At 35.8% G+C, this 26481-nt stretch overlaps 12 protein-coding genes across 12 annotated transcripts; 8 read left to right on the plus strand and 4 right to left on the minus strand.

Moving 5' to 3' along the window:
* Window positions 1–285: 285 nt before the first annotated feature.
* Window positions 286–4494, plus strand: TOP2 (DNA topoisomerase 2; the record flags this gene model as incomplete). The annotated part of the gene is made up of 1 exon (XM_071053967.1): window positions 286–4494. One exon carries the CDS (start codon window positions 286–288, stop codon window positions 4492–4494), a length of 4209 nt encoding a protein of 1402 aa, XP_070910379.1.
* Window positions 4495–4820: 326 nt separating this feature from the next.
* Window positions 4821–5123, plus strand: SNN1 (Snn1p; the record flags this gene model as incomplete). Its single annotated transcript, XM_071053968.1, has 1 exon — window positions 4821–5123. One exon carries the CDS (start codon window positions 4821–4823, stop codon window positions 5121–5123), a length of 303 nt encoding a protein of 100 aa, XP_070910380.1.
* Window positions 5124–5749: 626 nt separating this feature from the next.
* On the plus strand, window positions 5750–8170 carry MKT1 (Mkt1p; the record flags this gene model as incomplete). The annotated part of the gene is made up of 1 exon (XM_071053969.1): window positions 5750–8170. The coding sequence occupies one exon, from the start codon at window positions 5750–5752 to the stop codon at window positions 8168–8170; it is 2421 nt and encodes an 806-aa protein (XP_070910381.1).
* Window positions 8171–8649: 479 nt separating this feature from the next.
* Window positions 8650–9696, minus strand: END3 (End3p; the record flags this gene model as incomplete). The annotated part of the gene is made up of 1 exon (XM_071053970.1): window positions 8650–9696. One exon carries the CDS (start codon window positions 9694–9696, stop codon window positions 8650–8652), a length of 1047 nt encoding a protein of 348 aa, XP_070910382.1.
* A 451-nt stretch (window positions 9697–10147) lies between these two features.
* On the plus strand, window positions 10148–11710 carry SAL1 (Ca(2+)-binding ATP:ADP antiporter SAL1; the record flags this gene model as incomplete). The annotated part of the gene is made up of 1 exon (XM_071053971.1): window positions 10148–11710. One exon carries the CDS (start codon window positions 10148–10150, stop codon window positions 11708–11710), a length of 1563 nt encoding a protein of 520 aa, XP_070910383.1.
* An 825-nt stretch (window positions 11711–12535) lies between these two features.
* On the plus strand, window positions 12536–15262 carry PMS1 (ATP-binding mismatch repair protein; the record flags this gene model as incomplete). Its single annotated transcript, XM_071053972.1, has 1 exon — window positions 12536–15262. The coding sequence occupies one exon, from the start codon at window positions 12536–12538 to the stop codon at window positions 15260–15262; it is 2727 nt and encodes a 908-aa protein (XP_070910384.1).
* Window positions 15263–15434: 172 nt separating this feature from the next.
* On the minus strand, window positions 15435–15800 carry SWS2 (mitochondrial 37S ribosomal protein uS13m; the record flags this gene model as incomplete). The annotated part of the gene is made up of 1 exon (XM_071053973.1): window positions 15435–15800. The coding sequence occupies one exon, from the start codon at window positions 15798–15800 to the stop codon at window positions 15435–15437; it is 366 nt and encodes a 121-aa protein (XP_070910385.1).
* Window positions 15801–16466: 666 nt separating this feature from the next.
* On the minus strand, window positions 16467–17582 carry EOS1 (Eos1p; the record flags this gene model as incomplete). Its single annotated transcript, XM_071053974.1, has 1 exon — window positions 16467–17582. The coding sequence occupies one exon, from the start codon at window positions 17580–17582 to the stop codon at window positions 16467–16469; it is 1116 nt and encodes a 371-aa protein (XP_070910386.1).
* Window positions 17583–18045: 463 nt separating this feature from the next.
* On the minus strand, window positions 18046–18645 carry TPM1 (tropomyosin TPM1; the record flags this gene model as incomplete). The annotated part of the gene is made up of 1 exon (XM_071053975.1): window positions 18046–18645. One exon carries the CDS (start codon window positions 18643–18645, stop codon window positions 18046–18048), a length of 600 nt encoding a protein of 199 aa, XP_070910387.1.
* A 301-nt stretch (window positions 18646–18946) lies between these two features.
* On the plus strand, window positions 18947–20869 carry LSG1 (ribosome biogenesis GTPase LSG1; the record flags this gene model as incomplete). The annotated part of the gene is made up of 1 exon (XM_071053976.1): window positions 18947–20869. One exon carries the CDS (start codon window positions 18947–18949, stop codon window positions 20867–20869), a length of 1923 nt encoding a protein of 640 aa, XP_070910388.1.
* Window positions 20870–21872: 1003 nt separating this feature from the next.
* On the plus strand, window positions 21873–22538 carry USE1 (SNAP receptor USE1; the record flags this gene model as incomplete). Its single annotated transcript, XM_071053977.1, has 1 exon — window positions 21873–22538. One exon carries the CDS (start codon window positions 21873–21875, stop codon window positions 22536–22538), a length of 666 nt encoding a protein of 221 aa, XP_070910389.1.
* A 527-nt stretch (window positions 22539–23065) lies between these two features.
* Window positions 23066–24481, plus strand: SRM1 (Ran guanyl-nucleotide exchange factor; the record flags this gene model as incomplete). The annotated part of the gene is made up of 1 exon (XM_071053978.1): window positions 23066–24481. One exon carries the CDS (start codon window positions 23066–23068, stop codon window positions 24479–24481), a length of 1416 nt encoding a protein of 471 aa, XP_070910390.1.
* Window positions 24482–26481: the final 2000 nt, after the last annotated feature.

Genomic DNA, 26481 nt, shown 5'->3' on the forward strand with positions numbered 1-26481 from the left:
CGGCCAATACAAATAGGAAAGTGAATTTGACGAAAAAAGCCGATTTTTCTCGGAAGAAAAATTTTGGCGTCTCGTGTACTGATTTTGTTTTTTCTTTGTTGTTTTTAAGAAATACAGATCGAAGAATGACATTTCTAGTATATGAAATCCATAACGCCTAAAGACTACATTTTGTTCACCAGGCTAGTTCATTATTTCCTTTTAATTCAATAATATTATTGTTTATTAGAACGATTTAGCTCTTCTTTAAGTTTTTTATTGAGGTGCTTTAAAGAACTGATCAAGATGAGTGAGCCTAAAAGTGCTTCTGAGAGGTATCAAAAGATCTCTCAACTAGAGCATATCTTGAAAAGACCTGATACATATATTGGTTCTGTTGAAATTCAGGAGCAGGAGCAATGGATTTACGATGAAGAAACTGACTGTATGATTGATAAGACGGTCAATATTGTTCCCGGTTTATTCAAGATTTTTGATGAGATTCTTGTCAACGCAGCTGACAATAAAGTGCGTGATCCATCTATGAAGAGAATTGATGTAACCATCAACCCTGAAGAAAACTTTATTGAAGTTAAGAATGACGGTAAAGGTATTCCAATTGAAATTCATGAAAAGGAAAAAATTTACATTCCCGAGTTAATTTTTGGGCATTTATTGACATCTTCCAACTATGATGATGATGAAAAGAAAGTAACAGGTGGTAGAAATGGTTATGGTGCTAAACTTTGTAACATTTTCTCCAATGAGTTTATTTTGGAAACTGCTGATCCTCGAAGTGGACATAAGTATATACAAAAATGGGAAAATAATATGAGTGTGTGTCATCCTCCAAAGATCACTTCCTACAAGAAAGGTCCTTCTTATACTAAGGTGTCCTTTAAACCAGATTTAAGTCGTTTTGGGATGGAAACTCTTGATAGTGATATATTAGGTGTTATGCGTCGTCGTGTGTACGATATTAACGGTTCTGTTCGTGATATTAATGTATATCTAAATGGGAAGGCATTGAAGATCAGAAATTTCAAGAATTATGTTGAACTTTACTTGAAGTCTCTTGAAAAAATGAGGAAAATGGATAGTGGGGAGGCTGATACAACTCCAAGTAATATTCCTACTATATTATACGAGAGGGTAAGTGACAGATGGGAAGTTGCGTTTGCTGTATCAGATATCTCTTTTAAGCAAGTCTCATTCGTAAATTCGATTGCAACCACCACTGGTGGTACCCATGTTAATTACATTTCTGATCAAATTGTGAGAAAAGTCTCTGATATATTAAAAAAGAAGAAGAAGAATATCAAACCATATCAAATTAAGAATAATATGTTTATATTTATAAACTGTCTTATTGAAAATCCTGCATTTACCTCCCAAACGAAAGAACAATTAACGACAAGAGTTAAAGATTTTGGTTCTAGATGCGATCTAAGTAGTGATTATATTAACAAGATCATGAAGACCGATTTGGCTACTAAAATTTTTGAAATCGCTGATGAAAATGCTAACCTTGCCCTGAAAAAATCTGACGGTTCTAGGAAGTCAAGAATTACAGACTATCCAAAGTTGGAGGATGCCAACAAGGCCGGTACCAAAGAGGGTTATAAATGTACATTAATTCTAACAGAGGGAGATTCTGCGTTGTCGTTAGCTGTTGCTGGTTTGGCAGTTGTCGGTAGAGATTATTATGGTTGTTATCCATTAAGAGGTAAGATGTTAAATGTACGTGAGGCTACAGCGGATCAAATTCTAAAAAATGCAGAAATTCAGGCAATCAAAAAAATCATGGGTCTGCAACACAGAAAGAAATATGAAGATACAACCTCACTACGGTATGGTCACCTTATGATCATGACAGATCAAGATCATGATGGTTCGCATATTAAGGGTTTGATTATCAATTTCATTGAAACTTCATTCCCTGGCTTATTGGATATTCCTGGTTTCTTAATTGAATTTATCACTCCGATTGTTAAAGTTACCATCACAAAACCTATCAAAAAGGTTATATCCTTCTTCAATATGCCTGATTATGAAAAATGGAGAGAAGAAGAATCTCATAAATATACTTGGAAACAGAAGTATTATAAGGGTTTAGGTACTTCGACAAGTCCTGAGATAATTGAATATTTCTCCAATCTAGATACCCACTTGAAAAAATTCCATGCACTTCAAGGTGGTGATAAGGATTTGATTGACTTAGCATTCTCAAAAAAAAAGGCTGACGATAGAAAAGAATGGTTGCGTCAATATGAACCTGGTACAGTTCTAGATCCAACTCTGACTGAAATTCCTATTAGCGACTTCATCAACAAAGAATTGATTTTGTTTTCTCTTGCTGATAACGTTAGATCTATTCCAAGTGTATTAGATGGTTTTAAACCTGGTCAAAGGAAAGTTCTATATACCTGTTTCAAAAAGAATTTGACAACGGAGAAAAAGGTGGCAAATTTAGCACCGGCTGTCAGTGATTATACGGCATACCATCATGGTGAACAAGCCTTAGTTCAGACGATTATTGGTATGGCGCAAAATTTTGTTGGTACTAATAATATTTATTTCTTAAGACCTAATGGTGCGTTCGGTACTAGAGCCACTGGTGGTAAGGATGCTGCTGCGGCAAGATACATTTACACAGAACTAAACAAAATTGCTAGAAAAGTTTTCCATCCAGCAGATGATCCACTTTACAGATATGTTCAAGAAGATGAAAAAACTGTTGAACCTGAATGGTATTTGCCTATTGTACCAATGGTTCTTATCAATGGTGCTGAAGGTATTGGTACTGGTTGGAGTACTAGTATCCCACCATTTAATCCCCTAGATGTTGTTGCTAATATCAGACACTTGTTAAACGATGAGGAGATGGAAGATATGCACCCATGGTTTAGAGGTTGGACTGGTACTATTGAGAAAATTGAGTCCCAGAGATATAGAATGTACGGTAGAATTGAGCAAGTAGGTCCAACGACTTTAGAAATCACTGAACTTCCTGCAAGAACATGGACTGCTACAATCAAAGAGCATCTATTGCTAGGGTTGGGTGGTAGTGAAAAGGTGAAACCTTGGATTAAAGATATGGAAGAGCAACACGCCGAAACGATTAAGTTTATTATTAAACTCACTGATGAAGAAATGGCCAAAACGAGAAAACTTGGTTTTTACGAAAGATTCAAGTTAATATCCCCCGTCAGTTTACAAAATATGGTGGCATTTGACCACAGAGGTAAGATCAAAAAGTATGATCATGTTCATGAAATACTTAAGGACTTTTATGAGGTTAGATTGGAGTACTATCAAAAGAGAAAAGATTATATGACAGGTAGATTACAATGGGAAGCTGAGAAACTTTCATTCCAAGTTAAATTTATTAAAATGATTATCGAAAAGACTTTAGTTGTTACGAACAAAGCTAAAAAGGCTATTATTGCGGAATTAGAGGATCTAGGTTTCCCAAGAATAAACAAAGAAGGTAAACCGCACTTTGGAAAAATTGATGAGGAAGCTGCTGAATTGTTAAGTGATGCAGAAAGTGATGCAGAAAAAGATGAAGAGGAAGGGAAGAGTTCTAAGGATGATGATGAAAGTACAGTCAATGGACCTGAAGAACTATTCGGTACTTACGAGTACTTGTTGGGGTTGCGTATTTGGTCTTTGACGAAAGAACGTTATGAGAAGTTATTAAAACAGAAACAAGAAAAAGAAGTTGAATTAGAAAATCTATTGAAGCTATCCGCCAAGGATCTATGGAATAATGACTTGGACGACTTCTTGAAGGCATACGAAGAATTCCAAAAGATGGACTTATTTTTGCGTAATAGCGCTGTCCCAAAAACTAAAGGTAAAGGTAAAAAAAGAAAGGGAGATGACGATGACTATGATCCTTCGAAAAAGAAGCCAGCTAGAAGAGTGAAAAGAGTTAAGAAAGAGGAAACTGACTTTAATAGAAAACTAATTGAACCAAAGGCCCTTATTAAAGTGAAAAGACCTGTAAAGGTGAAGGTCGAAAAGCCGACTCCAAGCACATCCAGTGCTTCAACACCTACAGTGAAAGAAGAGCTAGGAGTCTCGGACGAAGCCACACCCGAAACTACTCCTTCCGCCACTATATTTGATAACAAAGTGAAAGAGGAAGAGGAGGAAGAAGGAGGTATAAGTGCTTTCTCGAGTAAGTTTAAAAAGATTACCTCTGCTTTCGATGACGATGAGTCTTCTGAAGAAACTGCTAAAAAGAATAATTCTGATACAACTAAAAAGACTGCACCAAAGAAACCAACTGCATCAAGAAGGAAGAAAGTAATAGAATCGGATGAAGAAGAGATTATTGACGAAGAAATGCTTAACGATGATGATGAAGAGGATATACAACCTAGACAAAGAACATCTAGACGTGCAAGACCTAAGAAATCCTACGCAGAGACTATAGAGCTATCTGATGACAGCTTTGTTGAAGAAGATGACAATGTTGATTCAGATGCCTCTTTTGATGACGAATAGATGTAAGATCAAAAAGTTCACCGACTTCTGTTATGTTTTTTTTAAAGAAATAAGAAAACATAGAAGGAATCGCTAACCCTATGGTATTATTTACGTGTGTATAACTAATTATGTATTACTTACCTTACTATTCTTTTTGATTAATAAATTGTTGCTATATTTACAGTTGTTATGCTTGGATCTTTATACCGTCACCTTCGGTTAACAAAATATAAAAAAAAAAGGTTTAAAATAAAAAGGAGCAGTAAAAAGGAAGGCACATATCAAGGTTCAAAAAAGCATTATATTAAACTACATAAGTAACACTTAAAAAAGGATAAACCACGATGACTGATTCTGATTATAATTCAATTCATCCTATTGAATTAAGTGTGTATTCTGTAGTGTCTTCTGACCTTGATGGTCTATACCAAGCCATCAACGAGTTACGAGAATCCCAAGCTTTACTAATACTTAAATTACGCACTGTAAGGGATTCTCTTAAACATGAAAACGAATTACTCTTTGATGAAAAGAGCTACAATAGATCATTTAAGGAAATGGATGAACTTGAAAGACGACTCTCCGTAATAACGACAAGATTGGATAACTTGGTCGCTAAATCACAGAAACTAACCGAAAGTATATGACACATTTTAAATAGAACATAACTATATAAGCTATTAATCAATATGAATACCACAATTATACTGCAAGTATATTATATTATGCTACCTAAATCAACATGTGACATAGTTATACACGAAAGATTTTCGCAGTTGAAAAAAAAAAAGAAAAACGTCTGACGAAGAGGAAAAACTTAAATGTGGGCGTAAGGAAGCCAGAGACAGACAAAATAAAAAAAAAAGGAAGTTCCTATTGACGGGAGAGCCGATGACAGGTTTTCTGGGATCTTGTATCTCATTATCTTCTTGAAGAAAGGAAGCAAGGTTGGAAGTAGCTTAAGATTAACGAGGATCTCGACAGGTACCTGGTTTAGAGTAGCCAATTCAATTTCATATTTAGGAGGGGTAGAAAAGCAAATTGTAGTAAACTTTTGTTTTTCCAAATTTGTTTCTTTGTGAAGTCCATAACGGTTACTTGAATCTCTTTACTATATTAGGAGAATTCATAAGACAAGAATAAAAAACAGCTAAGATAACAAAGAAAAAAAGCTAATTATAATCTAGGAATCTCTTAGAAAAGGAAACACAATTAATCAAAAAAGGGCAGATAATAGTACTTTCTTAAAAAACTACAGAAAAAAAATAGAAAAATGCCTATTAAATCTTTGGAGTCTTATCTATTTGAGAGGTCTCTAGTAGGCTCTTATTCCATTGAGAGTTTGACTAATGCTACCTTAGGTATTGATGTTAATCATTATGTCTCCAGGCTTTTGACTACAAAGAGAGAACAATATCTGGATGCCATTGGTGGATTTCCAACTAGTTTGAAGCTTTATTTAGAGAGTGACTTGAAGATCTTTCAGGAATACAATATCACACCAATTTTCATTTTCAATGGGTCTATGATTGATGAGCAATTGGTTAATTCCGACTATTTCAACGCTGCTTCCAAACACGTTGCAAATATTTCTGCAAATCCTACTGCTGGAAGCTCTCCAAATGCTACCGCCTCCAATCCTACTATGCGGACTAATAAGGAGACTGTTTTGGCTCAGAGACATCGCGGTTGGACTCAGTGGAACAACTTGATATCTAGTAACCAGGACAATTACATCGACCAGCCAATGCAACCACAGGAACCATTCAGGTATTATTCCATAATTGATCCAAAATCGTACCAAACTGATTTGATATCTTACTTTATTGAAAATGATATCATGTACCAAGTAGCTCCATATACTTCATGGATCCAACTTGCCTATCTGTTGGAGAAAGGGTTCATTGATGCTATATATGGTCCTACTGATTGTTTAATGTTGGATAAAGTTGACAAGTTTATTTTAGGTATGGAGTTTCCTAACAAAGAGTTTAGATATATTGAGAAAACTAGAGTCTTAAAGGAATTTGGATTAACTCATGAAGAATTTATCGATATCGCCATGGCAGTCGGTAATGATATCCAACCAGTTACTCTACCTCCATTGCAGATCTATCCTGTACCTCAATTGTTTGATATTGCGGTTGAGATGGTCTTGAACTCAGGAACAAACTTTTATACCTACCAACTATCAAATCCAATTAAAAACGAAAGAGATGTGCACGTTAAAAAATATCAAAAAGGTCTTGCAGCTCTGAAGTTCATGCCAGTGCTAAAGGAAAATGGCAGAGTTGAGTTATATAACGAACCTGAAGTCAAGAACGAGGAACATTCAAAGGATAATACCCCGTCAAATATTTCGAAGGACGAAATCGAAGCATCTTTTGAAAATCCAGAAGCCATTCCTAATGATGTTCATGACTTCATTGCTCAAAGATTACCACATGAATACTATTTCTATCGCAGCATCGGTTTAGTTAGCGGTAAACTTTTTGATGCCATTGTCACCGGTATCTATCCTGAAGAACCCCCATTGGATGGTGGTTCTTCTAATTCTTATCGTGAACTTATTAAAAAGTCAGTTGATTTGTTTAAAAGCCAAGAATTAAACTTGTTGACTCAACCTATTAATAGATACTACCAAATTAAACAGATCAAGCAAATTAAATGGTTTGCCCCGGAAGAGGCAACAGTTTTGGCTAACAGAATGACCCCATCTATGTTTGACAAAATTAACAAATTAGTCATTAAGTCAGATAAAAAAGAGGTATTTTCTATCGCTGAGTTTTCAGAGCTTCTTAACTCTTCATCTGACATATCAAAAGATTTCATCTCTGATACTGTTATCTTTCCAAATTCTGTTCCAGCAGAGAAGAAACTACGCTCCTCATTTGATTTTTTGGCTTCCTCATTCTTGAGATTATTAGTATTATTAGGCTTCTTTGACTATAACGCATCAAAGAAAACACTAGTCCCAACCAAATGGGGTGAAGTTTTACTGAAACTCAATGAGTTAGGAGTTTCACCAGAATACCAAGAACCTGCTTTTATTTTAATGGTTTTCATGAAAATGAACGTACTTGATTTGGGTAAAGAAACAGTACCCTCAACAATTTCTGCTTTATCAGAAGCTACACAACGCTCATACCCACAGGAGTCGCAATTCATTTTAATTATAACAAGAATTTTGACTTTATTCCAAATTAATCAAAAACCGGCTAACTATCATGGTCCAATTGATAAAAAGACTTTGATATTCAGGAGTCATCTTGCATATGTTAAGGAGAATTTAAACGAACTATTTGAAGCAGTTGCTATCTCTTCGTTGACTGCTGGTGAGTTTGATAGACTAGAATTCGATAATTTTGATTGGAAGGAGACCATTGTCAGACGTATGCCTTTTAAGCTAAATACACCAAATACGATTATGGCAATGATGTGGGAATTCTTTCTACAAAAGTATTTGCACAATGGTAATGCCAAGTCTGATGCCCTTGCATTAGTCGCTACGGATTTCAACACTTACAAGTCGACGCCTGACTTAGATCAAAAGTTTGAAGAATCTCTAAGCTTCCTAAGGCAAATGTCCGCATTGACCAATGATTTGGCTGAAGTATCTTTAATCAAAGCTTCTGATGCTACCTTACTTTCTGATGCCTACAAATTTGCGTCGAACGCCTTCTCTTCTAATTAAGAATAAAACTGTACCGTTATTCAGGTTACTGGTTTTCTCCACTAATGTGTAGGGAAATACATCCACTTTTATAAAGACCAGGTTTTCAACTAGACATGTACATACCAGGGATTTACCAGTATTCGTCAAAATAAAATGATCAAATACCCACTAATATTCCTGGACCGGCTCTTTCCCGTAGCAAAGAAAATACAATGCTGCCTTACAGACAAAGAAATCATCAAGAATTCGGCTCATTAATGACATTCCTTATCAAGTTACTATTTTTTTTTTTTTTATCCTTTTTTGTTACTTAAAATAATTAAATCTTAAGTAGTGCTTTTAGGTAATAATAATCATAGATATGCTCCCCTTTGTGCTATATTTTATTCATATTGCTATATTTATTGTTTCTTCGTCCATATATTATTACGACTATTAAAGTTTTTATTCTTATTACACATTCACAACTAGATTTATTTGAAGTACATATTTTATAGCTAAGATGAATTTATCTCAGATTTTAAAGACTGGAGTTCCTGTTTCTTTTGTTGTAAATAAGTCTCTAGCATTTGCACCTGCTGATCTATGTTATCCAAGTCCTCGGTGACTGATTGTACATTTGTTGATGTATTGTAGTCTGGATTGTTTAGCTGCTGTTCCATATAAGTTAACAAAGCCTTGAATTGGTTCATGGATTCAGCGCTAATATTAACAGAACCTTGACTTGTAGAATTGTCGACTGATGTAATGTTGTCCAAACTGCTTTCAAGCTGAGCTAGTTCATCTTCTAGATTAGATACATCATTCTTTGCATTTATTGGTTGCTTATCCAATCTTTTTAGGTCTGCCTGTTCTGATTTCAGATCATAGGTAACCCGTTGTTTATTACAAATCTCAGCTAAGGCAGGTGGTAATTCTGATGGAATTAGTGCACCAACATCATTTCTCTGTCTTAGGCAGTGTATGAAATATGTAGCTGGGTCTCTATCTATAGAGGCCAGATCTCTTGGATTGACCAATTTCCAAGCTTTCTCCATATCACTGCTGCCAATATTGAAGAACTTTGACTTCAAAGCAAGGGAGAGCTCGGCAAAAGTGACAGTACCGTCAGTAGCTGGACCACAGGAGTCTAGTATTTGATCGTAAAGAGTCTTGTCCTCGGGAGAGATATACCAATCCACTTTTGGAACTTCCTGTTTAGGTGTGTCTACATTATCCTGTTGCTTAGTACGTTGCCTTTCCTTCACAAGTTTAGCTTTACTACCAGGGATAAGCCATTCAGGCAACTCATCCGGCACAGAGTCTATATTTTTGTTCACCATATCAAAGATCAAACGCATGCAAATCACAAATTCTTCAAAATCAAGACTGTCATCATCATCTATATCAGCCAAAAACCAAATCTTATTCAAAATCGAAGAGTCCAGCTTCGAATTGTACAAGATAGGCAAAACCTGGTCATGATTAACCTTGTTCTCTACTGGTTTCAGCCCAGAAAATATCTGCCAGTACTTCTTAATCTCAAACTGTTCTAACTTGGGCATATTTTTTTTTCTTTCTTTCTCCCTTTTCTTATATTGCGCTAAAGAAGACGTCTAATGGTAATAGTAGCAACTACTTCTAACGTTATAGCCGGTATTACTATGACTAGTGGCGTATCAATTCATTCTCTAATCCCTTTTCCTTTGCTTGTTGATTTTCTTATAGGTGCCCTAATTTCGCTTTTTTGCATAAAAAAAATTATTTATTCTAGAAATTTTTCATATAGGCTAGCAATAATTAGTTTTTAGTAATTAGCTCATTTATGAAGAACCTTCAAACTTCAATTGAAAACGAACGATCAGACCATTTAATAAGTATACAGTGGCCAACCGAAGGGCTTGTACTTGCTTTAGCTATAATATTTTTTTTAACCCCATACGTTTTTGCTTCTAAAAATTCAAGAAAATCTACAAAAGTCTAAGGAAGAACATCTTCAAAGAATTAGATTACAATATGGGGAGTTCTAGCGGTGACAGTGATGAGAGATATGAGAGATTATTTAAGGACATAGATCTGAGTAATAGTGGTAAAGTTGACCTGCGATCGCTTCAGAGGGCCTTTAAGGAGAAACAACATCCGTTATGTAAAAGTGAAGATGCGTTACATTTGCTTTTTAATGCAATGGATTGTAACCATGACTCCGTGATTGACCTGGAGGACTTTAAAAAGTATGCTAGGAAGGCGGAAGAGCAGATTGAGCAAGGGTTTCAACGCTTAGATGTCGATAATGACGGTAAGATAAAGACATCTGATGTCATGGAGTACCTTCACTATTTGACAGAGGATTTAGCGGAAGAGAACAATTCACACATACTAGATGAGCAACTTATGAAATCCAGGTTTAAACAGTTTATCAAATGGGCATTTACCAAGAAAAAACAAAACGATCCGGAGTGCATTACATATGATCAATGGAGGGACTTCTTATTAATGATGCCGAGAGAACAAGGATCCAGACTACACACCGCTTATGCATACTTCTATTTATTTAATGAAGATGTTGACCTATCATCAGAAGGTGACATGACTCTAATCAATGATTTTATAAAAGGTTTTGGGTTCTTCATTGCTGGTGGTATATCAGGTGTAGTATCGCGTACATGTACAGCTCCATTCGACAGATTAAAGGTCTTTTTGATTGCAAGAACCGATCTTTCTTCGACACTATTGAATTCGAAAGAGGTAGTCCTGGCTAAAAACCCACATGCAAAACCTAATAAATTGAGGTCTCCACTAGTGAAGGCTATTATTAGCTTGTACAGACAAGGTGGTATTAGATCATTTTATGTGGGTAATGGTCTTAATGCTTTAAAAGTTTTCCCTGAGAGTTCGATAAAGTTTGGTTCCTTCGAAATGACGAAGAAATTGATGACAAAGGTCGAAAATTGCAAAGATACTAAAGATTTATCCAAATTCTCTACCTATATTGCAGGTGGTCTGGCAGGTGTTTGTGCCCAATTTTCTGTTTACCCAATTGATACTTTAAAATTCCGAATGCAGTGTGCTCCACTTGATACAGAATTGAAAGGTAGAAACCTAATGTTCAAGACAGCGAAGGAGATGTATAAAGAAGGAGGCATGAAATTATTCTATAGAGGTGTCCTTGTGGGTGTTTTAGGTATATTCCCTTATGCTGCCTTGGATCTTGGTACATTTACAATGTTCAAAAAATATTATATCCAATCGAAAGCCAAAAGACTAAATAAGAGAGAGGAAGATGTGGAATTGAGTAACCTGGTGGTTCTCCCTATGGGTGCTTTGAGTGGTACGTTTGGTGCAACAGTAGTTTACCCTATCAATCTACTGAGAACTAGGTTACAAGCACAAGGCACTTATGCACACCCTTATCGATATGATGGTTTTAAGGACGTATTACTCAAAACAATTCAAAGGGAAGGCTACCCAGGTTTATTCAAGGGTTTAGTACCGACTTTAGCGAAAGTTTGTCCAGCTGTTTCTATTAGCTATCTATGTTATGAGAATCTGAAAAAGGTAATGGACTTAGAACAAAGATAAAACGGTGAGCAATGAAAAACATAAATTGACCTTGTAAATATAGCTATCTACTATCAACCTGTTGAATTTGTTCTATGGATATTTCTCATCATTACTACTTTTTTCTTTTATTTTTGCTAGGAAACTATTATTGCTACATGAGCTCAAACTATTATGACTGATATGCTATTTCCATTTGATATATTCATTGTTAAACTTATGAAAGAAAGATACAATTTTTTTATTTTTATTTTTTTTTTTTTAAATGTTGATTATATTCTTCCTAATTCCACTCTGTTAACTAAAATCATAATCATTTAAAGTGAAACATACCTTAAAAATCGACTTTATAACATCCAACATGGGATTTATCTCCTCTACATTAATATTCATACCAACATTTTCAAGATGATCCCTTAACATTTTATATCTTATTACTATATATTTATATTTATAATACCTTTTTGTCATTATATTTTACACATTTTAATTAATAGTCATTATACAATAAAAATAGATTATCTTAGCCCACTGGGGTTTCCAAGGTGAAGTAAAAGCCAACCAATGGATAATAGCGAATTACAATTATTAAAATTTTATTGACGGTGTGACAAGTAGTAATGTGAACTTGCTATACTCTCCAAGTTTCCTTATATCCATCCCTAGACAGGACCATACAAAAAAACACGTCTTTACTAAATTTGTTACTATTCGCGACCACAAAGGTGAATAAAATTTAGCGATGAGCAAGTGATTTGGGTATTAGAGACTTGTCTGAAAATCTCTTATTAAGGCAATGGTATATGGATAAAACTATACAATAATACCCTAAATTTTACTACGGCTATGTCAATTAGTCAGATCCCGCAACATGATGTACATAGGATTACTTCAGGACAAGTTATTGTAGATCTAGCTTCTGCTGTGAAAGAATTGGTAGAGAACAGTCTGGATGCAGGTGCTACCCAAATAGATATCAATTTCAAAAAGTATGGTGTTGAAGGTCTTGAAGTTGGTGATGATGGATCAGGAATCGAGAAGGAAGATTACGAAACTTTAGCTTTGAAACACTATACTTCAAAAATAAGAGAATTTGAGGATGTGATGAATAACGTTAACACTTTAGGATTCCGTGGTGAAGCTCTTTCTTCGCTATGTGGAATTGCTAATTTAGAAGTCATAACCACAACTTCTCCACCCCGCGCAGACAAGTTACAATACGATTTATCTGGGAAATTGAAATCTAAGTCAACTACGACTCGTAATAAAGGTACATCAATTGTGATTACAGACATATTCCATAATTTACCAGTACGGCAAAAGGAATTTGTCAGAACCTCGAAAAGACAATTTACTAAGTGCGTAGGATTAATTCAGAGTTATGCTCTAATAAATGAGACGCTCCGTTTTTCTGTCACTAATACTACTGGAAATGGAAAGAAGTCTACTATTCTCTCAACCACTAAAAATCAGACCTTAAACAAAAGAATTTTGAATATCTTTGGGGCTTCATCGATGCATGGGCTCTCAGAAATTGATATTACCCTTAATTTGAATCCCTATAAAAAGAGTCTTCAAAGTAGGTACATTGATGATCCTACTTTTGACAAATTAGATTACACTATCAGAGTAAAAGGTTATATTTCTAAAAACTCATTTGGCTGTGGAAGAACTTCTAAGGATCGGCAATACATATTTATTAATAAAAGGCCCATTGATTATCTATCTGTTGTAAAATGTTGCAACGAGGTGTACAGGTCATACAATAACGTACAATATCCAATGTTCATTTTGGATTTTCAGTTAAAATCGGAGTTACTAGATATTAACATTACTCCTGATAAACGCACAGTGATTTTACACAATGAACAAAGTGTCATTGATATCTTGCGTGAAGCATTAATAGAATATTATGATAATCAGGAACTTGCTCTACCAAAAAATGAACCCTCTGATCAGACTATAAAGAGAAGAAAAGTATATGACGAATCATCTGATAATTATGATGAAGAAACATCAGTCAATGAAGGTTTAAGTTTAGGTAAAGATAGCTCTTTCATCTCTCAGAAGGATATGGACATAACAGAACTTATTGAACATTCAACTAGTTACTTAGAGCGAGATGAAGAGATGGATGGCATCCAACCTGATAATAAACTGCCCAATTCTGAACCAGATTATGTTGACAGCGATGAAGATGCTATGACTCAGGTAGCGGCAGCTAATGGCAGTCTCAGTTCTAATAAAAATAATTATTTATCACAAGGTGTAAAAACGAAAGAATCTGATAATGGTGTGGAGTATCAACTGAGGAATACTAAAAGATCCAAGGTCCTCAATGCCGATGATTTTATAAATCCTGATTACCCCATAGATTCCACGCTATCAGATAAACAGAATACTCCAGATATACTAGAAGAACCAGTTATTGTAGAAATCGATGAAGAAAAATATACACATCATGTTAGAATGACTCGAAGTAATGATTTGGTATTTATTGATGGAAATGAGGCTACTTCCCAAGAAGTTCAAGAAAAGGAATATCCTTCTGAGGTATCTAACACTGAAATTCCGATAGAAAACAGCAAATGCACTCATCAAAACAAAGGGAAATCCGATGATCAATTAACTGTATTTGATGAAGATAATGACGATGAACTAGTATCACTGGCTCCAACTGAATTAAATATTCGAAGTCCATTGGCGTTAAGGAGCAGTTCATCTAAACGTGACATTTACCGGTCTATGTCAGACAATGTTATGAATAAGAATAGTGACGACATTGTAAACTTTTCGATGCCCTTTCATGGTATTGGTAACATAAATGAAACTCTAGATATCATAAAGGATATTAAGGATGAATTAAAGAGCGAAAAGAAAAGCCAAATAGTAAAGAATCACGCATTAGAAGACCTTGATGAAGGTGCAGAATATCTATCATTATCTGTGAAAAAGAAAGACTTCCAAGATATGTCAATTGTCGGTCAATTTAATCTTGGATTTATCATAGTGACTAGAAAAGTTGATGATAAATATGACCTTTTCATAGTTGACCAGCATGCTAGTGATGAAAAGTACAATTTTGAAACCTTGCAGCAAACGACTAAATTTAAATCACAACGGTTGATATCTGAGCAAACGATAGAATTAAGTGTAATAGATGAACTTATTGTGATGGATAATATTGAAGTTTTTGAGAGAAATGGGTTTAAAATTAGGGTAGATGAAGACTCTTTGGCTGGCCAAAAGATCAAATTAATAAGCATACCCATTTCTAAACGTACTGTATTTGGAGTTTCTGACTTCCATGAACTAATCTACCTAATAAAAGAAGATGGCGGAGTGCACAAAAATAATATTAGATGTAGTAAAATACGATCAATGTTCGCAATGCGAGCATGTCGAAGCAGTATCATGGTAGGGAAGCCTCTCAATAAGAGGACGATGTTACGTGTAGTCCAAAACTTGAGTACACTCGATAAACCTTGGAATTGTCCACACGGTCGCCCTACCATGAGACATTTAATGGAATTAAAGGATTGGAAGTCCTTCAGCGCAGATTACCAATTATAAGTATGTAAAACTACATAAACATTTTGTCATGTTCAGGACAGAAAATATATAAATTAGGGGCAATATTCTTGTTATAGTTAGATCTTTATATTATATACACGATTGATCTTACAAGGATAAACAACTACTAAATCATAGTCACCTTTAAAATATCGACATGGGGGTAGTTTGTTTAGGACCTCGATCCCATCTTATTAATTTTTCTTGCAGTATTTGCATTGTTTCTAGTACGTTGACCTCTCACAGGTAGACCCAAAGCATGTCTCATACCTTGGTAAGAACCTATTCTCTTTTTCAAAGCGATATTCTCCTTCACAATTGACCTTGCTTCACCTTCTATGGTCATATTCGACAGTTCACTTGTGATATTCAATATTTGCGGCTCTGAGAGTTGATGCATGCGCATCCAAGGGTAGAAACCTAATTTAGAACATAATCTTTCCGATGTAGAACTCCCTATACCATAGAACTTCGAAGCCAACGCTATCCTGATAACTTCTTTTCCCTTGAATGCCTTTCCAAGAATATGAACAACCATTTTTTTATATATATATACCCTGCCTTGCGTTTTTTCTCACTTAAAAGAGGTATGGCAGTATTTAACCTTAGCTTTGTATTTTATACTGCTATAGTATCAATGCTCTCTTCCTCATATTTTTTTTTTTAACTTTCAGTCGCTAAGCTAATTGAAGCCTTTACATAAAAAAAAATATTAGAAAACTAAATAATGATCAAATATTTTATAATACAGAAAATAGATATGCTTAGTATAAAGGTGTATATAGTGGATGGTATATGTAAAACTGTAATCATCTTATAGCTAATTGCTGGGGAAAAGAAAAAAAAAATGCAACTATGAGGTAATTATCTTGATATGCATAAAATGGAAAGATAACGGAAAGAAACAAAAAGAAAATACTAATAATAATAGCAATTTTGAGAAACTTCTGCATTAAAATAAAACATATCGAAGTTTCTGAAGGATCGAAAAAAAACACTGAAAAAGTAACACGTATAATTTCTACGTGTGAAATTAAATAAGCAATAAGCAAAAGGGATAATAGTAGAAATGAATATATGCACGAATAAAAAAACAACATCTTTTGCATTTTGTGTTTTAAGTTCTTTTTGTTTTACCTCTTCTAAGATCATTAAAGGGAGCACAATTCTTCATAAAAAAAGCAGAATAGAAGTCACAACCCTTCTAAGGTTTGTAGCTTTGGTTTAACATCCTTCCAAGTTGTTCAACATCCAGTCTTTGGATAAATAAATTTCTTAACAGACCAACCATGGTGATAAAACTTGCCAATCCTACTGGGACTACACAAAACACGGTGATACTGTAGAGGTCAATGTAACGTTTGGATGTAAAATTAAAAGTTCCGTCTAGATTCTTCTTCTTCTTCAATCGCCTTTGGTTTCTACCTGCTGAAGGAGTAGAGGATCTTGAATTCGGCGTATTATCCAGTACTGTTCTTCTATTTACTTGTCCATGTTCTTCTCCAGAAACAATCATCTCAAATTCACTATCTGGTTCTGAATAATTGTTATCATCGTCATTAACTTGCAAGGATACATCGAAGTTTCCGCTAGAATCAATTAGCCCGGTGTTCTCACTACTATCAGCCAATGAGCGCAGTTTGGCCTTGTGGTTACGCACGTAGTTTAGATCAGAGGTCAAATAACTCTGCCATATATATACAGCGGTTAATATGCAACTTATCAGTATCCATGTATGTAGGAAGTAGTTTCTATCAGGTGACAGAGATGCCAGAAGCATTGACTCAAATGTGACTATAATCATAGACATCGAGAACATCCGCAGGATCGCCGCTAAGGTAGAGTACTTAACTATCCAGCGGACCATCAGTGAATCCAATATCGCATATGTAAGGTACAGTGATACTATACACCACAAGGCACAGAGCAAGTGCTCAGAAGCCCTCGCCTTAGTTAACGCTGTAAAAAGCACAGACTCCCAATTCGTAGAGCTATCGACAACATTCTCTGACATCCTCAAGTTATTAAACTCGACAGAATTACTAATGTTAGCAACCATATACGTCTGCCAGAACGCCATGAGACTTTCTCGAAGCGACTGCGGCTCATATAATTTAATCGTCGTCTGCACAGATATCCGCCACGCCCTCTTCAATGACTTAAACACATAGTACAAAGGAGGCAACATCGAAACATCCCGACACAAGGCCATCAAAAGATGCTGTTTCGCGCTGAGGTGATCTAGCGACATCTTCTTTATCGACTGATACGCATCTCGAAGCGATTCCTTACCCATAGGACCCACATCCACTTGCGACATTAATAAAATACTTTTTTTGTCTTCTTAACAGCTTTACCTTATGGCTTACTCACTCCACTTCATATCCTCATTCCCTTTACCAATGAAACTTCGTAAATTAATTTTTTTTTTATTTGTCTTTAAATTTTTAATCGAATCCGTTAAAGCGCAAATCAACCTAGAAAGTATAAACCACCAAATGATATACCTATTTAATTGGGTATTTTTACTTGTTGATATTTAATCAATTGAACATATATCCACTAGAAGAACATTCTGAATGCTATGGGTTTAAATTGAGTACTTGGAACATCGAATTAAATAATATAAAAGCCCCCAAAAAAAAATAAAAAAAAATCTATTTTTATTTTATATTTTTTCTTATTTACTTTTTTTTTATATATATATAGTATATCATATGATATTAAAGAAAGGGTTAAGCACGTTGTTAAAGCTCAATTTGGTTTGGTATTTTTTCTTCTTCTTACAAACCATCCAAGGAAGCAGCAAATTCGTCCAATTCTTTCTTGACTTCTTCGTATTTGGTGGACAATTCTTCGTTCTTTCTCTCCAATTCGTCCTTCTCTTCTTCCAAGGCAGTGACCTTACGTTCCAATTGGTCAGCCTTCAAGTCAGATTCACGTAGCTTCTCGGTGGTCTCCTTCAACTTGGCATCGCTCTCCTCGAGCTCTTCCTCTAGTTGTTGGTTCTTCTTAGTGAAATTCTCGTTGTTCGACTTCAGCGTCGAGGACTCCTCAGTGGTCTGCTTCAACTCACCAAGCTCAGCTTCCAATTTCTCAACCTCATCCTCAAGAGTCTGGTTCTTAACACTCAGAGCCTTAACCTGGTTCTCCAGATCAGTCTTCTCTTGCTCCAAAGTACGCGAGCTGTCAGCACCACCTTCAAGCTTCTCAACCTCCTCCTCAAGCGTCTGGTTCTTAACAGTCAACGCCTTGATCTGGTTCTCCTTCTCAGTAACATCTTGCTCCAACTCCTTGTTCTTCTCCTTCAACTCCTCATACTTCTCCTGCCACGACTCAGCCTCTAGCTTCAAATTGTTTAACTTCTCTCTAACCTTATCCATAATTGAGAAATTCTTTTCGTCCTGTGTCGATTGTGTAGATTGTCTGTGAACTTGATATCAATATCAAATACCTCACTCTTGTCTTTTGCTTTTGCTTTTGCTTTTGGAAAAGGCCCTTTTTATAAATCTCCCTCGAAAAAACCCAAAAAAAAAAAATATTCGGCTTTTCAAAATTTAAAAATAACAAAAAAATTTTTTTCTTCAAATTATGCGATGAGCTCTATTCCTATATAAAATTCACATTCAGCTTTATATCAACATAGTTGACGGTAGAGTAAAGAAAGTAGGAGAACGATCGACGATGCCACCTAAGAAGCCAGAGCCTAAGAAATGGAAGGCCCCCAAGGGTCCTAAGCCTATTCAGAGGAAAAACAAGAATGTTATTGGGTTAGGGCGTGCTATTCAGCACCAGCGTGCTAAGGAGAACACGGTTGAGTATCTTCCAGACGGTGAGATGCGGTTTACTACTGATAAGCATGAGGCTAATTGGGTTAAGCTGCGGTCTGTTACGCAGGAGAGTGCTTTGGATGAGTTTTTGCACACTGCTGCGTTGGCGGACAAGGATTTTGCTGCTGACAGGCATTCTAACGTGAAGATTATTAGGCTAGACCATGGGAGTGACAGTACTACGCAGGGTTTCCTGTTGAGTAATGCGCAGAAGTCTGCTATAGATGCTAAACAGAGGTCGTTGGCCCAGGATTTGATTGTTCCTAGGAGACCTGCTTGGGATGAAGGTATGACCAAGTACCAGTTGCAAAGACAGGAGAACGATGCATTTTTGGAGTGGCGTAGAAAATTGGCACATCTACAAGAGAGTAACGAGGACCTATTGCTGACGCCGTTTGAGAGAAACATCGAGGTGTGGAAGCAGCTGTGGAGAGTTGTGGAGCGTAGTGATCTTGTGGTGCAGATTGTCGATGCGAGAGACCCACTGCTGTTCAGGTCCGTGGATTTGGAGAGATACGTACAGGAGGTCGACAGCCGTAAACAGAACTTGCTGCTGATCAATAAAGCCGATCTGCTGACGAGGAAACAACGTATCGCCTGGGCTAGTTACTTCCACAAGAAGAACATATCGTATGCCTTCTATTCTGCACTAAGAGCTAACCAATTGCTGGAGAAACAGAAGGAGCTCGGCGATGACTACCAAGAAGAAGAGATCCCTGAAGAACACGATGACGAGGACGAGGAAAACAAGTTGGATACAGAACTTGAAGAAGGTATCAGAATCTTGTCTATTGACGAACTAGAAGAACTTTTCATGTCTAGGGCTCCTGAGGAACCTCTCATTGAACCATTACCTGGTCAAAAGTCTATTCTACAGATCGGTCTAGTTGGTTACCCTAATGTCGGTAAATCTTCGACCATTAACTCGTTGGTTGGTGCCAAGAAGGTCTCTGTGTCCTCTACTCCTGGTAAAACGAAACATTTCCAAACAATTAAGCTTTCCGATAACGTCATGCTTTGTGACTGTCCGGGTCTAGTTTTCCCAAATTTCGCCTACAACAAGGGTGAATTGGTATGTAACGGTGTTTTACCAATTGACCAACTGCGTGATTACATTGGTCCATGTACGTTAGTGGGTGAGAGAATTCCAAAATTTTACTTAGAAGCTATATACGGTATTCATATCCAGACAAGGTCGAAGGACGAAAACAACAATGTCGAACCAGAAAACCCTACTGCTCAGGAACTGTTGGTGGCGTACGCGCGTGCCCGTGGTTACATGACCCAAGGTTTTGGTTCTGCAGATGAGTCAAGAGCGAGTCGTTACATCTTAAAGGACTATGTCAACGGTAAACTTCTATATGTCAACCCTCCACCACACTTGGAAGATGACACCCCATACACTAGAGAAGAATGTAAAGAGTTCAACAAGGAGTTATACGTATTTGAAAAACTGCCGGAGACACGTCAAGAACAATTGAAGGAGGCAGCAAAGGCTAAAGGTATCGAGGTGCTAGATTTGGCAAGAGACCTTTCCAAGTTGACCTTCTCAGCACATACAGGTAGCGAAGCTAATAAGCAAGCCGCATCCGTAACTCATGGTGGTAAACAAGCCGCATTGTATAATGTCGCTGACGATCTAGATAAAGAATTTTTCAACATGAACAATGTCGAAGGTAAGTTGTCTACCCCGTTCCACAAAATAAAGAACGAGGGTTCAAAGAAACACAATAAGAAGAATAAAAAGGGTAAAGTCCGTGCAATGAGATCAGACTAAACATATAAGGTTATGATTTACCTTGTTTTTACATCAAAAATATATATCCATATAGCATTCCTATTTTCACATATATAACTATAAAAAAAAAACATATAAAACACAAAAAAATATCAGGATAAACCCATACCGACTATGGTAATATAGACCCAAACACCAGTGCACACAATAGTTGGAACATATACTCTAATTTAAATACCATATGAATTGTTAAAGCCCTAACAGTTTTCTATAGAAAAATTTAAAACACCGGGTAAATGATATAAACTAGTATATAAGACGACGGAAAATTTTTTTTTATTAGTTTATAGTAGTACTTTTTATTGATTATTCACATTTAGAAGAAAAGAATAACGGGCCTATTCAATTGAAGGTGTTCAATGTGATCGCCGTTTTCTGACCTGTATTTCGTATATTTCTTCTCTGGTTGAGCTTGACTTTGCCAAAGTTCTTTTGGTTTCCTCTGTTTTCCTCTCTCTCTTCGGAGGGAGAAGTGAGATGGAGGGAAGGGGATTCTTGGTGTTCTATCAAGGGTTCTTTAGAGTTTTTAAGGTCTCCAGAACATGTTGAAATTGTACATTATAAGTATAGTAAGGGGAACTGGATGATTGCAAAACCCCACGCACTAGATTTTCGAAATCCAAGGGCCCGAGAGTTAATATGCCCTTTTTCGCTAACAATGACTGATTTTACCTCCACAGTACATACGTTTGATAGTAGATGGGCAAACATATTTGTAAAAACAAAATAACTATTATTTTATAAAGCTATATATAATTGTGAGTAACATCATTTTTATTCACATCGAAGACAAAGCAGTAGGACATGACGGCACAGTCGCATTGTGTGTCTTTTTCCATTATTTTTCAGTTGAACACTGGTAAACCCTTGGGGATATTAATATTGGAAAGCAAGTAAATTAACAATATTTAATAAATCGTGTAGTTCTAGAAGTAGCAACAGTTAACATTCCAGACAAAAGCGAAGGTATAGACTATAATTAATGACAGATACTTTGATTGATTTTTTAGTGAGTTCTAAGGAGTCACGTAATATCGAATGTAGAAGACAACATGCAGTTGTTGCAGGTCAAACAGAAACTTATGAAGCAGAATACTCTGCAGCTGCCTACGAGTACGACACCAAGTGCCATAGATTGTTGAAAGAGATGGAAAATGAATATAAAAAGTATGAAGCGGGTTTAAAGACAAGACGGTACAGCCAAGATTTTGATTCTGCACAGGAAGCAGAAGCTATTATGGATTCTGCCAACAAGGAAGAAGAGTCAACTTCAGAGCTAAGAAAGAGACTACTTGGGAGGTTACATGAGGACGAAGGTGAAAGTGGTGCTCACGTCTCAGTAGAGAAACAAATACAGGACCATGAGAACATTCAACAGACACTGTATGAAGATATGTCTAAACTAGTCGGAAGCTTAAAGCAAGGAGCTGTAGCGTTTCAAGAAGCCCTCGAAGAAGATGAGAAAGTGCTTGGGGCAGCTGAGAAAGGTATACAGGTTGCATCAAGGGGTCTTGTTGATATCAGTGGCAAGTTGAAGTCCTACGACAAGTCCAAACTGGGATACATATTTTATATCCTAACCTTTTTTTTCATGATCATTGGCCTATGTATAACATTCATCATTATTAAGCTGTTCCCAGCGTTGTAGTTTAGCTCATTATTTAACCAAAATAAAATAAAATTAATATTTTTTGAAATTGGAATAATTACACTTAGAAAAGGTAACACAACTAGTTTTATGTTGTTTTTTTTGTAGTGGTTATTGTAAATACACCTGTAAAACAGCTACTATGAAACTCATATAACCCATATAAATAACTCATTACAAGCCCTCATTAATGATCATTAATGTGATATCAGGAATCTACTTTTTGATCTGTCAAATCACTTAGAAAGCGACGTAGAAAGATTTGAAAATGCTCATTTTGTCAAATTTTTTTCTTTGGCACATACTTCTATGTCATCTCGCTTTACATTTTTTTCCTTTGCTCGAGGTTGATCCTTTAATAAACATTTGTAATTAGATGTTATTATATTTTCTATACAAAGCAATCGAAATTGATATATATACTGTACAATTACCACAGATATTAACCATTGAATAATATTTAAGTTTGCCTTGAAAGAAAATATCATAGCGAATAAAAATATCATACAGAAAAAAAAAAAAAAAAGATGGTTAAAAGAAGTGCTTCTGATGATGGTCATGTGGCCAAAAGAAGAGTGGCTAAGGCTCTTTTGAATAGTATTGATGACTATAAACATCTTTATATCAGTGTTCGTCCATTAGACGTGTTCTGTTGGGGTACTGGTTCCATGTGTGAGCTTGGCCTGGGTCCTCTAGCTAAAAACAAGGAAGTGAAAAGGCCTAGATTGAATCCATTTTTGCCATCAGACAAAGTTGGTATTGTTTCCATTGCTGTTGGTGGTATGCATACATTGGCCTTAGATAAAGATAACTATGTTTGGTCCTGGGGTTGTAATGATTATGGTGCCCTAGGAAGAGACACAAGTGGGGCCAAAGAAAAGTTGAAGGACATGGAAGAATCCAGTGATGACGAAGACGGAGATTTGAATGAATTAGAGAGTACTCCCACGAAGATCCCTATGGACTCCTTTTCTGCTGCTGGTGATAAGAAAATCATTCAATTAGCAGCCACTGATAACTTAAGTTGTGTCCTTATGAATGATGGATCAGTGTATGCTTGGGGTACGTTCCGCTGTAATGAGGGTATATTAGGTTTTTACCAGGACAGAATCGATGTCCAAAGAACCCCATGGTTAGTTCCTAAATTTAGCAAGACCAAGATCGTACAGATGGCTGGTGGTAAAGATCACATATTATTCCTGGACGAAGCTGGTATCGTGTATGCCTGGGGTAACGGTCAACAACACCAGTTAGGTAGAAAAATCCTCGATAGGTTCCGTCTAAAGACTCTCGATCCAAGACCATTTGGCCTAAAGAATATCAAGTACATTGCCAGTGGTGAGAATCACTGTTTCGCCCTAAATAAAGACGGTAAGTTGGTCAGTTGGGGGTTGAACCAGTTTGGACAATGTGGTGTGAATGAGGTTATCGAAGATGGTGCACTTGTAACTTTGCCTACTAAAGTGAAGAACCTACCAGAAGAAGGTAAGATCAAAACAATTAGCGCTGGTGAGCATCACAGTTTGGTGTTAATGGAGAACGGTGAGTTGTACACTTTCGGTAGAATTGATATGAATGAAATCGGGCTACTGAAAGCTGAATTACCAGAGTACAGTTATAAGGACGAACACGACAGGGTCAGAGCTGTCCCACTACCAACGAAATTAGTCAAAACGTTGGAAGATCCAGAGGATGATAGTGATTACAAAGAAGTCAACTTTAAAAATATAACTGCAGGATCACACCATAGCATTGCAATCAGTAAAGATGGTAAGATGTACAGTTGGGGTTTCGGTGAAACTTACGCTGTTGGACAGGGACCTGCCGGTGAAGATATCGAGGTCCCATCTAAGATCTCGAACACCGCTACGAAGGATATTGATATGATTCTGATAGGTGCAGGTGGACAATTCTCAGTTTCTGCTGGTATTAAGGACAATTAAATTTTTTTTTGTGTAAGAAAATTTCATTAATTTTTCTACTACTTACTATATTAATTTATTTAATCCTTTAATCTAAATCTAAACACAATAAATAACCGGAGGTTTTTAATTATGTTATCGGACTTTTACTATGTCCGATGTGGGTTATTACATGAACGCCACAGCACACCGTACAGCACTATATATTATTAATTATTTTATCATTTACGTAATAAACGCTATATATTTCAATAAAATTTCGATATTGTTACAAAATTTATTTTTTTTTTTTTTTGATGGTGTTTGAAAAAGACACGTCTTTTTTTCCCTTTCTTTTCTTTTAATGTAGTGAGTGCATTGTGCCTAAAACAATGGACGCTTAAAGGGCTTTTACGGTTTTTTGTCTCGTTTGAATTTGTTGAGAGAGAGACTGAACTTGACAGCTAGTGTATTATTTTACAGATTTTATTTATTATTATTATTTTTTTTTTCCCGAAACGGGTCCATAGTCAAATGTTTATTTATGTTGGATCCGAACTACCCTTTGTTTTTTTTTTTTTACCACCCTTTTTTATTTTATATTTATTCAAATTTTGATACATTCCCACCCACTTTTGTATAAAAAATTATTCCGAATTAGTATACATTTGTTTTTGAAGTAATAATTTAGTAATAAAGTTTTAGAAATAGTATGTAGAATTAAAAATAAAAAGGGCATATCTATATTTGTCCAATGACATTTATATGTTATCTCTCTCTCGTCTCCTGCGTTCTCGAAGGTATTGAGAAAAATATTGATTTTGTCCTAATTTTTTGTTTAGTAAAAAATTATCTAACCCCGCATTATCTCAACTTGACATAATTTGAATCATATAGAGATCCAGCTAATATTTCTTGATCGTTTGGCTTAAGAAAAAAGAATAATCCCTATTTTTCGATGTATCTCAAAGGTTGCCTTTGTAGACATTTCTATTGGAGAATGCCTTCAGGCTGGACGGATAGACAAACCCGCATGGACTCGAAGGGAAATGCATACGTACACAATTCTCTGTGGGAAATGTTGTCATCTCTTCTTGAATCAGACAACCCTCTCTCTCAACCTCCCCTCTTCATTTTTTTTTTCCTTCTGTACAATAGTTCGTTCAATAGTATCTGTTTCAACTGTTCTGCTTCGTTTTCTTGGTTCATTACCTTCGACTTTTTTTAGAGCTACGTCTATATTTAGTAAAAAAAATAAAACTGGGGGAAGAGATGACAATGTAGAAATAAAAAAAAGAAAAAAAAAGGGATTTGCGAGAGATTGTTCTGATTTGGTAAATATTTTTTTTCTTTCTAAATAAGAAATAAAAAAAAAGAAGGGTTCCGAGGGTTCTACGTTGATTTCTGAACTTACAACGCTATCGTTCTCATTCCGTAAGCAAAAATGCATTTTATATTTTTTTAAACGCTTCCGTACAATTGTGTCAAAATAAGAATAAGAAGAGAGTACGTACATGTGAAGAAAAAAAAAACGAGCTTTATTGTTATTTTGATTGTTATATTGTTTTTTTTTGTGTTTTTTTTGGTAGTTGTTAAAGTCCTAGGAACTTAACGATTAAAGATAACGAACCCAATTGAAGGGGTGTCAATGTTCACACAATAAACTACTCTTTTTGCTTTTAATTTTTTTTCTATGATAATTTTTGATTAGAAATAAGAGTGGAGAATATACTTCTTTTTTTTTATATCAGTGTCACGTTTATTATTAGTTTATAACACCTACACACATTTTTATTTCTCTCTCTCTCTCTCTATTGATACCAATAATAATCAATTAAACGTCTTTTTATCAGGTGTCTTGTGTCACACCGGTACAGGCCAGATTTAACATAAAAACGTGGAGATTAGAGGATGACTACAACGAAAGTAGAAATCGAAAAAAAAATATATATGGTTGACTTCAATTTTCTGTTTCTACTTTCTCCCTCTCTCTCCTATACATTCTTGCTCCCATAATGGAAGTAGAGAAAAACAAAGAGCAG

Source organism: Nakaseomyces bracarensis (assembly GCF_045282275.1).
Source record: "Nakaseomyces bracarensis strain CBM3 chromosome Unknown Scaff12_0, whole genome shotgun sequence".
Taxonomy (NCBI): domain Eukaryota; kingdom Fungi; phylum Ascomycota; class Saccharomycetes; order Saccharomycetales; family Saccharomycetaceae; genus Nakaseomyces; species Nakaseomyces bracarensis.